Here is a 13,340-nt window from a genome sequence, read left to right on the forward strand (position 1 = left end):
GGGCAGGCGTGGTTCCCGCCGGAGGGTGGGGGGGCTCAGGGAGGGCCCAGCACAGGTCTCTCAGCAGGCAGCTTCAGGCTGGGGTCCGTGGAGGGGATAGAGGGTGGGAGAACGAGGATATTTGAGAAATAAACAGGCTTCTGACAAGGAGCAGAGGAGCAGGAGGCTGACTGAGCTGGCCTTGCTTCGAGGAGTGAAATTCTAAATGTAACGCTTGCATTTTTGAGGAGGGAAAGGCTGCTGGGTTGTGTGCTGACCTCTCTCTCAAAACAATGAGTGACACGAAGGGTCGTGTCTTTGTGGCCAAGTTCTGTGAGTTTCCGTGTGGGCAGGACAGGTCCTGGTGCTGTTTGAGGCTTCATAGGCAGCGTGGAGGGGAGGGTGTTGTCTTTGGAACTGTGATTGTCACCTTCTGCTTATAGGGACATCTTCCCTGGGAGACCCTCTAGTGCTGCTCACCCAGAGGCAGAAGATTCAGAAGCCTCAGACTGACCAAACCAGCTTTTTTGTCTGAAGAGTCTTTTTTGTTTAACATTGTTACCCATGGGGTAGCAAAAATTAAGTGTCATGCTTTAAAATCTGCCAAAAGCCTGGCTTTTCTTGAGGTCTGGAATAATTATTACAGATGAAAAAGAAGCAGAGAGTAATTTTAAGAACCACTTTTGAGAGAAAAGAGCAGAGAAACTCAGTACCCCAGAAAATTTGTTTATACAAGTGTTGGGAATGACAGAAGGAAATGAGAGGAACAGGGATGAGAGGAAGCCTGTGGATGAGGCTGGAATTAGGTAGGAATTAAAAGGGTATAATTAATTAATAATTATTCTGCCTGGAGATAGAAAGGAAGGGCAGGTGTGAGTATTTTGGAGAAAGGAAAAGCCAGGCTCATGAAACTTGATTTTTTGGAAGTCATATAGCACTGTGGAAGTACTGGTCCCAAGTTTAGGAAGCATGAGAGTTCACTCAGGGTAAAATGTTCTGCAGAGTCAACCTCAGTGTTGTTTATTTAGATGAATGTGGTTCAGGCACAGGTGTAGTACTGAAACATGCAACTATCAGTGTTCACATTTCTACTTACAGATGGTGATCTACTGCTGTTACAGATATATATTGTTGAAGTAACTTTTTTTTTTTTCCCATGGAGGTGGTGTTAGGTCTTTAACTTTCTGTGAATAGAAAATAAATATGGATTTAGTTTCAGCAGCATCACTTAAATTTGTCTTACACGTTGCTTGTCTGTTATGAAAACAACAGTTCAGTACTGCTGATATTTTTGTTTGAGTTTTGTCTGAGATATTTTTGTTTGCTGTTGTTTGTTTTTTTTTTGGTGGCAGTGGCAGGTGTATTAACCTCAGGTGAATTGGATGATGCCTCTTATGCAAGAGAAGTCTTTGTCAGTTGTACCCAGACTCATCCACTCATGAGTAGTGTACCTGCTGACTGAGGAGGGAAGGATGCTGCTGCTGCTGATGTGGCAGAAGTACAGCCTCTGGATTTCCTGCTGTCTCTCACTCTCAAAATTGGTGTAGTTTCTTCTGTTTTTTTTCTAATTCAGACAGAAATATTTTTGATCCTCTGGGTCAGTTTTCATATTCTATAGTTAGGGTTTCTTTGCATGGGGTGACACTGTTGCTTTCCTGTTTCTTGATTTCTGAGCTTGTTGCAGGTGGCCTTCAATTTGACAGGTCCAGCAGTGTTTCTGATTGTTGCTGGATCCTTGGTATGGTCAGGCAGGCTTGGTGGGAGATGAGTCCTCCTGCCTTTTTGGGCAGAAGAATAGAGAAGGTCTCTTGAGCCTGGTGGGTTTCATCTGTTATATCCTCTAGGGAGAGGCAGCTGATACACAATGTGCTTGTGCTCGGGAAGGCAGAGGAATCATTCTGGGCCTGTTTTTGAATATCAGGGAGTCTGAAGTAAGATTCAGGTCAGGGATTTTTTTAATCATTAATGCCAGGTGTTTGCTTTCCTAGGTCAGACGTATGCATTGCATTTTTCTTTGATGCTTCTGGCTGTGTTCCTGTGGAATTAGAGCATATGGAGTTTATGGTGGGCTTTTAGCTGTTTTTCTGCATTTTGTCAGATGCGTTTTCAGCTTCTAGCTCAGGAGTGGGAGAACTGCTTCTGGGCAGCCTTTGGCTTCATGGTTAGGAGTTCTCCTGTACGGAAAACCCCTCCCTCCTGATTGCTGCCTGCATCCAGAGGCCGGGTAGTAACTGAATGTTTCTGGGTGGGGAGAAAGCGGGGCTATCGGTAGAGTCGTTAAATGGCTAAGGAACAGAAACACGGACACTGTTGTAGCAATGTTGGTGGTGTTTTCTCAGGTACCTTCTGGCTTGTTACAGGGACCGGCTATGGAGAAGTGGAGCTTAATGACAATTACTGTCTTACTGGCACTTACTGTTCGCTGGGCTGTTTCGCTTGGTTCTTACTCAGGTAATACCTGTTCACAGTCTGAGAAGCAGCCACATGAAGATGAGCTATGGAGCTTGTGATAAATGACATAAACTTGCATGTAAACAGGAAACAATATGTTATTTCATGTATTGTGTTTTAGTGCCTTTTTTCCCTTAAGATTCGTGTAATACCTTGTTCTTATATTTCTGAATGTGAATGTTTAACATCACAGCTGCTTGGAACAAAATGCTGAAAAAAACAGCCACAAATTGTTGTGGTTTGTTTGTGCTTTTTTTTTTTTGAGTGGGTGGGATGATGGTCAGTAAAGCTTTAGGTGGAGCCAGGGTGGCTCTTCATCCCTGTGCCTTGTTATTTCAGTAGCTGCAGAATATAATTGCAGCCCAGTTGTACCTTTGTTTAATTTTGTCCTTTTAGTTCTAGAACAGGTACAGCCTTAATTTATATTTAGACAAAACTGTACTGGTGATAATGAAGATGGTGTAAAGGTAACATGAGGGATTACACCCTGCCTGGTAGCTGTACTTCCTGAAGATTGTTTACTGCATGAACTAGAGCTATATTCTTTTAATAGATTAGTTTTTCTCCTCCCCATCTCATAGTGCTTGCAAAGAACCAGCAAGTTTTTTTCCAAACCTTTCAGTGTCATTCCCACACTTAGCATAAGCTTGCACAAAGCTTGCTTTCTGCAGAGTGTTTTAAAACCCCAAAATATTACTTTCAATCCCCATGAGCTAAAAGAATCACAAGCTCAGTCAAATTCAACTCTGGTTTTCTGTTAAGGCAATTGGGTTCCTCATCCCCTGAGTCTCTGGATCTGTTCAGTAGTACTGTAGTGATTATTAAGCTGGTAACTTTAATCTTGAAGGCAAGTTGCATACATGCCTTCTTACACAGTTGTTTTGTTTTGAATTTGCTTTCTGAAAATGCTATCACAAGAGATCTGTTCTGTAGGCAACTGAGGCTTTCTTTTACCCGTATATAGGCAGAAAACCAAACACCTGGTCTTTGGCCACACAGCACTGAATTTCTGTTGCACTGCAAGAATCTACAGTAGTGTTACTAACTAGATTTTTTTTGAAGTTGATTCAGTTTCAAACCAATCAAGATTCTGAAAGGCAGCCTTAAAAAAAATATGTAAAGTAAAATAATAATTTTTTTTTTGAAGTCTTGTTTCCTATACAATAATTGTAGTGGTTTTTTTTTTGGAATAGGAAAAGCTGAGTCTGATGCAATCCAGCATGTTATTAAAGCATTTGCTTAACTTTGAGCATTGGCTGACTAAAAAAAAGACAAACCTGAATGTTAGAAAAAACCTGTCAAATGCATAAGTACACTGAACTTTTAAAATTTCTCTTTGAATTATTTCAGATACAGTAAACCTTCAATGACTGGAGGAAGAAAAAAAATTAGGCAGGGTAATGTTTAAACTGACGTGGTTCTGGTGTTTGCTTTCACTGCTGCTCAGTGTAATAAAACTGAGCAAAGGATTAGTAGTAGTCATTGTTCCCTGCAGCAGACCCTGGTGGAAATGCTGCTTGGGCACACCCTGAAGCTACCCATGGCCTGAATGGCCAGGAGCAGGGTGGCTAATTCTGCCCTCATCTACTCTGTATCCTTGGGTGGCTGCAGTGTTTCCATTCTATTGTTGCTTGCCACCTTGCTGCCATGCTTTTGGATCTGCCTCTGGAATTTGGGTCAGGATGCTGAGGAAGCAGGTAACTGGATGCCATTTATTATCTTAGATTATCTGGTCTTGGAGAATTATTGAGGAAAACTTTGGCTTCATAGATTAATCCATTTTTTTTAAAATGCATTTCCAAACTCCTGCTAAATGAGTAGAAGCCAAATACGTGTGTTGAAAGGCAGCTTCAGACCCTTGAAAATTGACTATTTCCACTAACAATAAAACCAAATAAGACCACTCTAAGTTTAAAATATTTGAGACACTTTAAAATACTCAGTTTTATTAATCCTGAGTTGTCTTTGCTTGTGTACTTGACGCTTGGAAGCTAAATTTGCAAATATGCATACAAAAACTAACTGATGTGTGATCAGTCTCTGTATTTGAGACTGATGCAAAGGTAATCACACCTTTGGATTAAGAACTCATTTGATCATTCTCAAGCCAATTAATTTATTTTTCTCTTTTGAGGGGGAGAAGCTGAAAAAAATGTGTTTATATGTGTGTATATACACACCAACACACATACACTCTGAAATTTGGGTAACACCTATTTTTGTGTTTCAGTAGTGCATATGTGAGCTTGTGTGACTCCTACAAACATAGAGCATGTAAGAAAAAAAAGGAAAAAAGAAAATATGACTTTCCTATATTTTAAATAAACTTTGAGGTCTCAGACTTACTAGTGTCAGTATTTTGCTGGAAGTACTGCAAGTCCAGTTTCTGTTTTTGTTTTCGGCAACCATGGGTTAGTAGAAGTAAGTAAACTGTGACAAAGATGCTTACTGTGCTGCTATTATCAGAGTTAGCTTATGTTGAGAGAATTGTTTATGAGTAGAAGTCTTAAGTATTTACATTGATAAAGCTTTTCCATCGAAAAAAATAAATCTTTGTATCCTAGGAGAACTGTGTAAAGTGAAAAGTGTCCTTTAGCACTTGGCACAACTTCTGCAAAACAATCATTCAGTTGAAAAATGTGTGAGAGAGAATTCCTGTAAACCAAAATGGAGCAGTTATTACTTAGAAAGTTCTGTAGATTGTAATAATTTTTTTTGTTTCTAAACATATTCTGTGTAGTGAATGGTCTGATTTAGGAAGTGGCTCATCTTAGCTCTTCCTTGAGAAGCCTGGGGAAAGGGACAGATATGCAGTGTTCCTGCTAGTGTTGCAAGGCAGGCAACAGGAAGAGGAGAGAACTGGGGACATGTAGCAGGTCCTAGTTCTAAGTAAATTTAAAACTAAGGCTGGTTATTACTTTTAATAGCAAGGTACCATCACATGGCTGCAACACAAGTGAGAACATTGTCCGTTATTATATGCTAGAAAGTGAAGTAGTTCATGCAAAATCAGTGTAAGATCTCAGTTATGTACATTTTCTTACTTCAGAGAAAGTGCCACATTTTTCATCTACACTTGGAAATTATTTTTTTTTGTCAGATGAGGAAGCAATTCTTCACAGTGGACTGTCTTGATAAATGCTTATTGCAGAAATATCCAGAAAGCCGAAAAGAACATGGAACTTTTTTGCTTCCTCCCTGTTAGCCTGCATAGCAGATGAGGTCTTTATTTTGTTCTCAAATATAATAGAGGAATGAATAATAAAATTAGTATTATACTAATATGCAAATACATGTCTGGAGAAGAAGCAACCTGTTGTAAACCAAATACAATTGTAAATAGCCTGTCATCTCTTTTTAGGTGCAGGAAAGCCACCTATGTATGGAGACTATGAAGCTCAGAGACACTGGCAAGAAGTTACTTACAATTTACCCATCAGGCAGTGGTATGTAGTGCTTTTGTTTTGTTGCTTGATTTTTAATTTTTTTTTTTTAAAGTAAAATAAAGCAGACCTAGAAGTTGCTAACTGCCTTTTGGATTTTGAATGCATTGCTAAAACATTTGGTTTAATATTCAGCCTTTTCCTTGGGCTGAAACGAAGCTGGAAATGTAGATTCTTCTTCAGGGCTTTTTTTTTTTTAGGTACTTCAATACAAGTGATAACAACCTACTGTACTGGGGCCTTGATTATCCACCTCTGACTGCCTATCACAGTTTTCTTTGTGCTTACATGTAAGTCCATTATTTTAAATACTTCTGTGGAGAATATAAACAGCAAATTCACCCCCCTTTTTTTTTTCTTTTTTATTTAAAATTTGCTTTCTAGAGGAAACTAGTAGCTAAAAATGACCAATTTGGTGCAGCTGATGAAATTAAAAATACTGTTTGCTACTTTAGAGCTAGGGAAACAGATTTTATGGGTATCCCTGTTGCTTAAAACTAATGCTGCTATTTTTCTGTCACGTTGGATCAGTGATGCACAGAGAAGAGTGCCATAGGAATTGGGTGCATCTCTTGGGAAACCTCTCTTGTATTGAGAGCTCCAGTGACATTTGATGACTGGATATCATGTAAATAGAATTCTGTTATTGGAATACTTTTTCCACAAGGGCTTCACTAGTGTTGGAATGAGACTTATGGAATAAGAATGTAGGTTAAAGTGCACAGGCACAGCTATGTGGGGCATCTATGTGAACTGTAAATGGTTTATATTTAATACTTAAGTATGAAAGGTATTTACAATTGTTTTTTTAAAAGTCATTGGAACAAGACTGAAGGTGGCTATCTTGTCCTAATAAATACTGTATTCCATTGTTACCATTTCCAAAGATGATTTTTTTTAAAATTGTGAAATAGCAGCTAAAGTCTACAGTGCAAAACTGATCCAGAGGTGAGGAAAATCTTCCATTGATCACTATTGCTCTTTGAAATATTTCTTCTCATTCATCTTCTTTCTTGGAATATGCTCCTGAGCGTGTCATCTTTATTGCTGAAGGGAGTGTAAAGGGAAATGAGAACTGTCTACATTTTGATGTGTCTGTACTTTGTTTTACAGTGCAAAGTTAATAAATCCTGATTGGATTGCTCTGCACACATCTCGGGGGTATGAGAGTCAGCCACATAAGTTATTTATGCGCACAACAGGTAGGAAAATCATATTTCCTTGGGATGATCCCACAGATTGGGCTCACTTGCTAATTTAGCATGTTTAATATCATGCAGCTTCCCCAGTTCATGCTCAGTTCTTTGGCTTTGCAGGTCTGGTTATGAACCAGGCTCCCCTGTTCTTTTTTCTGTAATCATTTGTGGACCTGATAAATATAAAATGAACAAGTTTTCACCTAATTTGGTTCAGTAAAAGCTCTACTTTTTTTTTTTTTTTTTTTTTTTGTAGCTTAGACCCAGTTTTTAATTGTGTAAATAGTATTGTTTTCACTGACTTCACTCAGCAGCCTCGTGGGGTCTCAGATCTTAATTATAAGGTGTTATACTTTATCTGAAAGAGGGATATATTTGATATTTTTAAAGATGTCAGTTTTCTCACCAATGGTCACTGCTGTAACTTCTGCTAACAAAAAAGTAGAAATGTATTTTACCACTTTTATCCTAAATTTCATTTTCCTGCAGTCACTCTTCTGACCATTTGATTAGTTTGAATTGTCCCTACAAAGAAAAGGCTAAAATAAGTGCAGAAAGAAAAAGTAGATAACTTAATTCTGTAGCTGTATTAGTAGGACCACAATGTGCCCAGTGAGCTCTTGTTCTCTAAGCAATAGCAGTTGCCTTATTTTTCTGTTACTATTTTCCTTAATTTGAAATCAGTCTTTTGCTTTGTTTAACATTAGAGTTCCACAAAATGCTTTCTGATTGCAGTGGCAGAATTTGTTGCTCATCAGTAGCTTTTTTTGTACTTCACAAACCTCTGAGTCTGCTCTCTAGTAATTGATTGAATTGAGAAAAAAAAATAAAAATCACTAGAACTTAATTACCCTTGAAATGGTCTTTATTAATTTTGAAATCAACTCACTTGACAAACCACTGATGGATCTAGAAGAACTGAGAAAAGCTTTTTAACAGTAGCCATTAGAAGAGTGCATTAAAATAACTCAGCAGGGTCAATGTCAGCTGTTGGTATTACACCTTCATTTTGTCAGTGTATTTGTTTTGCTAAAGCCTTGGATATATTTGTTTAATTGTGTCTGAAATACATTCTTTCCCCCTTGAAATAATTGCACATTTTTCTGCAACTGGTTTGTACAAATAATCTGAGGTTTTTCTCAGGCTCTTAAGACAGCACTGAAGAATTTACCTGGTGGTTTAAACATGAGCAGGAATTGATATAATTCTAGGCAAGTGGACCTACTGATTCTATTTTCTTGTCACCCTTCTTGCATATATTTGCTGTAGGCAGCTGATCACAGCCAAATAACTAGTTTTAGTCTATTTATCCACGTGATTTAATTCAGACAGAGACATGGGAGATTGTTATCATCCAAAGTTTCTTAACTTTTTGTGTCTTCAGACTATCTGTCCCATCAAACCACTTGACTGCATCTAGTGGTAGTTGATTTCTTTGGAGAATGCAGAATGCCTCCTCTCCTTTTGGCATGTGAGGAACTAGAGTGTGCTCCCTTGTTGACTGAGGCTGTGCCAGCAGCCAAAACAGCTGAACATGTGGAAGCAGCAGCTTTTGGACATCAGAAATTGCAGCATTAGAAACATTAACAAGATCAAATTCTGTAGACCTGTTTCTTTTTGTCCTTTGAAGTGGAACTACTCAGTTTATTCTAACAGGGCTTTCTGCTCTTTTGATGTCTATTTGCCTATATTTTTTCCTTGTCTTACCAAAAACAAGTGGGGAAAAAAAAAAGCTTTGGTGTAACTGCCAAACTTGAGCTGTCTTTAAAACAATGAAACATACTGTAACACAAAGACAATAGAATAGCATATGCAGCTGGAACTATAGATCCAGGACTTTTGAACTTCAGTGGAATTGAATGACTAAAGGGAAGTTTTCGGTGAGGATACAGAAGCAAAAACCCCACCATCCAAAGGCAGGCAACTAGTCTCACTTCAGCACTGTGCAGTTATTTTTATATCAGGTGTTTTTACACCAAATACAACCAAGCTATGGATCATTAGGAAGTTAAAACCGTAAGCAGAGTCAAAGATTCACGATTCAGATGAAAATACACAACTAGAGTAGCATTAAGTTGAGATAACTGGGAAGTTTCTAATATAAAGTTCATCTTTATTTTTCAGTGTTTGCTGCTGATTTGCTGGTTTACATTCCTGCAGTTATTTTATATTGTTTTTCCTTGAAGGAAACCTCTACTAAAAAGAAGGCAAGTATCTGGTGTGTGTGTGTGTTAATTAAAAAGCAAAGAAAACATACTGTTAAAACAGGGTAGAAATGTAGCACTAAGAGAGTTAATTAAAATATAGAGCATGACAATGGCCTCAATTGATGTGAAACTGATGACAGTTTTTATATCTCATATTAAAGGCTTTTCAGTTAAAAAAACAAAAACTACACCATTAACTTATCATACAGCAATTATTTTAATGCTTTCAATAACAATAACACTGTAACAGTAACAAAAACTCTGAAGTTTAGTAGCCATGAACTCCTGAGTTATATTTCTTTCTGAATTTATTACTTGGGTAGTAAAACCAGGATTTGAACTGTGCTGTGGGGGTGTCTAGGAACTGCTTTGTCCTACACACTCCTTATGGTGGAACTAATACATTTTGGAATAATAAGCCTTCTGATTTTTGGGGTGGTTCAAAGGTCTAAGATGGGTGTGGGTAATTTTTGAGCAGGCTGGCAAAGGGCAGGCTGGTCTCCATTCAATATTTTCTTCTTTATGGAAAATCTTTATCCTTTTTTATTCCTCAAAACACTACTGACAGACAATTACTTGCAGAGAAGATTCCTACATCTAGGACACACTGTGGAGGGGCAGAGTTCTGTTTGGAGAAGTGGTATAAATTCCTGTCTGATGTCTAACTTAGAAGTAATAATTTTCCTCTCTTTTTTTTCTTTTTTCCATCCTTCTTTCCAGGTTTCCAGTGCCCTCTGCATACTGCTTTACCCAGGCCTCATTCTTATTGACCACGGACACTTCCAGTATCCTTGTTGTGCAATGAAATGAATTTCCATTTACAAAGTAATACTGTTTTTAAGCACTTGCCTTTAGCTGGGCAGAGGTTACTTCTGTGTACAGAGTTATCTGAGTGGCTTCTGCTTGCCCAAAGCAGCTGTGTTGAAGAAAACTAAGGCTGAAATATGTTGAAGATAGGGAGTTGATATTGGGACAAATCAATCCAAAAGTGAACGTCGGTCTTTCTGTGCCTCGAGCTCATGTTCCTGTCAGTCACTTTACGGCAGGAAACGTCAGTGGTGCTCTGGCAGTGAAGAGAATGATGGCTTGTGCTCCTCTGGTTTGTGTTTGGAGAGATGGCAGAGGAGTGTGTCAGGTGCAGTTGTGTAAAATGTTCAGATCTCTGAAATGTGCCATTCTGTCTTGCCTTTACCAGTACTCGAGACTGGGTCTGTTTACAGCCTAACCAGTTAAAGCAGCTAATACGAGCTAGGCTGTCAGAGCTAACTAGTCAGTGTTGGTGGCAGACACCTTCACAGGTGGGTCTTTTAAAATAAGATTTCTGTTTTTATACTCATTTTGCACATCAGCCAATGCTGTTTGTTAACTTTTCCAGGCTGTGCATCTCAATGTCATCCAGCCAGAGCGGCACAACCCTGGAGTTGTGCAAAATGTAGATATTGAAATATTCCAAGGAGATGCTGAGTCTCAGCATCTACTACTCAGTCAAGTTTTGACAATCAAATAGTTTACTAATTTGTGGTTTTCTTCCAACAAAGTGCACGGTGAACTTGGAGGATGATCTGTCTTAGAAAGCAGATTTTGAAGGAAAGAAGTTCATAATGCTATTGAATATTTGAGTTACAGTTCGGGAATTCTGACATTCTATTTTTGGCCTGACTCTAAAGATGTAGATCATCTGCAGTCATCACTTACAAGAACAGGGATGCGAATGAATGCAATTCATCTTGGGTGAGAGAAGCTGGTGGTCAGAAGGCAGCACAGGGTTACAATTTTCTAGTACCTACAAGATGTACCGAGAGGAGGACAAGAACCTGTTCTGTGTCTCTTACCTTAGGCAGAGCAAGAAGTAATGGGCCCAGGTTACCGTAGGGAATCTTTGGTTTTTTTAGATATATATAAATATCTTTTGAACCTTAATGACTGAAATGCTGGAATAGATTGTCTGTGGATGTTGTGGAATCTTCAGTGTCAAGATCTTTAAGACAAGGTTCAGGAAACCTTGTGTCAGGAGTGACACAGGTGCAGCAGACACTGTTGAAGCAGACATGTTCTGCACAGTCTCCTGTGGTCTCCCAGCCCTGTGATTCTTACATAAGCAACTTCACTTGTTGTGACCAGCTCCCAATATGTCAGTAGATTTACTTAACTGCTGCAGATCTCTGCAGGATTACAGCCTTTTGGTATAACCTTCTTGATGAGATTTCAAATATATAGGATGATTTTGAGTGGGAAATCTGAGTGGACTGAAAACAACATCCACAGTCTGAGTGGGTTATCATATTTATTTATATTGACAAAGAGAAAACAAAATTGTTAAATTTCTGACAGTGCAAGTATGTCACTTAACTGCTGCAGATCTCTGCAGGATCACAGCCTTTTGGCATAACCTTCTTGATGAGATTTCAAATATATAGGATGATTTTGAGTGGGAAATCTGAGTGGACTGAAAACAACATCCACAGTCTGAGTGGGTTATCATATTTATTTATATTGACAAAGAGAAAACAAAATTGTTAAATTTCTGACAGTGCAAGTATGTCTTGTCTGGTTTCTGTCATTGTGTAAAAATAACAGGGAAAGACAAAGCTAATGTTGCATTATAGTAGTAAGTGTAGTTTAGTCTCTTCAAACTCTGCTAAGCTTGGAGCCTGTTCTCAAAGTCATAAGGAAGTAACATTTATTTTAGTAACTATTATTCATTGTTTGTTCTGTATTAGCAGCTAAGGGAAGTGGTCATGGATGAGGGTGCATTGCCAGCATAATACAATCACAAAAACCTCAGGAATCCTTGAACTAAATAATATATAATTTAAATACTGCTCTATTTTAGTATTCTGCACATATCTATTGGGAGCTGGAGGATAGACTCTTGAAAGCTTTATCCTTAATCATGTAAATACCAAGTGCAAAATATTTACCCTCATGCTCTTGGCAAGTAGTGTCACTGTCACCAAAAGCTTGGTTGCCTGAAACATACATTACATGTATAATTAACACAGACATGCACGATTTGTCCTCATTTATACATTTGCAAGCTTGGAATCAAGCCTTGGAAATACAACAATTACCCTTTAAATAGAAGCAAAATTATTTCTATCTCTGAACAACAGTCACAACTGGCAATGTGTTTTTAAAACCAACTTGGAAAAGCTTATTTTGCATGCTGCTTTACACTTGTCCCTCAGAGCATCAGTTACTGACCCCCAGTACCAAGGTGTGTCTTGTCCTTGACATAAAAAAACATATACAACTCAGTGAGCCTTGGCTTTGCCTTGTGGGGTGTACTTTTTTTGTCTTATGACTGGGACCTTTTGGGGTCAGTGGCATTTTGCTTGGCCTTAAATTACAAGCAAATGGAACTCTACCATTCTCTGCCCTTCTTTTGCTATTTACTTGGAAAGTGCTTCAAGAAGGGACTGAAAGGAAAGGGGTAAGTGACTTCAGACTGTTTCATCTTCCTCAGGAAAACACCCAGGCAGCCTGACATTGAGAATGGGAGTCTCCTTATTTGCATGTGGGCATTTCTTAATTAATTTCTAGTGGAAGATCTTTATGTTGTTGTAATGTTTTCCTCTCCTGCAAAATAAACCTTTCTTGTTGAGGTCTACAGTTATTTGCACTGAACAAACAGCAGAATGTGTTAAGGTGTCCTGCCTTGGCACTCTTCCTTCTGCAGGCTAAATTAAACATGGGCTGCAGGGGGCAACCAGATCAGGCTGACAGCAGTAGCTCTGTGCTTCTCATGGAGGTGTTGGCATTGATCTGGGGATAACCAACTTTTCTGTGCTACTGGAAGCTCATTTTGCTTAGATTTGTTACCTTCAGTTTTATATCTCTTTAAAACAAAACCAAAACAGAAACACCTTATGCTATAAACTTGTAAGAGCTGCCTTTTATTTGGGTTTTAGATTTGCCTTTTCTGATGCAAGCTTTTCTCTCTCAACTGCAGGTTGGTTTTGTTAGCTAAGATAGTAGGGACAGTGGTGGCTTCCTTTGCTGTCTGCTGGCTCCCCTTCTGTACCGACATGGAGCAAATCATGCAAGTACTCAGAAGACTCTTT

At 38.7% G+C, this 13,340-nt stretch overlaps 1 protein-coding gene across 1 annotated transcript in view; it reads left to right on the top strand.

Moving 5' to 3' along the window:
- Positions 1-2,314: 2,314 nt before the first annotated feature.
- Positions 2,315-13,340, top strand: part of ALG6 (ALG6, alpha-1,3-glucosyltransferase) — a 16,241-nt gene continuing 5,215 nt past the window's right edge. The window contains exons 1-8 of the mRNA XM_010007962.1: positions 2,315-2,430; positions 5,792-5,876; positions 6,074-6,163; positions 6,987-7,075; positions 9,194-9,276; positions 9,997-10,072; positions 12,535-12,709; positions 13,229-13,340. Coding sequence (XP_010006264.1) covers positions 2,349-2,430; positions 5,792-5,876; positions 6,074-6,163; positions 6,987-7,075; positions 9,194-9,276; positions 9,997-10,072; positions 12,535-12,709; positions 13,229-13,340 — 792 coding nt within the window. The 5' untranslated portion in view covers positions 2,315-2,348. The remainder of the gene's footprint in view (positions 2,431-5,791; positions 5,877-6,073; positions 6,164-6,986; positions 7,076-9,193; positions 9,277-9,996; positions 10,073-12,534; positions 12,710-13,228) is intronic.

This window comes from Chaetura pelagica, unplaced genomic scaffold (assembly GCF_000747805.2).
Source record: "Chaetura pelagica isolate M959 unplaced genomic scaffold, ChaPel_1.0 scaffold212, whole genome shotgun sequence".
In the NCBI taxonomy this organism is placed as follows: domain Eukaryota; kingdom Metazoa; phylum Chordata; class Aves; order Apodiformes; family Apodidae; genus Chaetura; species Chaetura pelagica.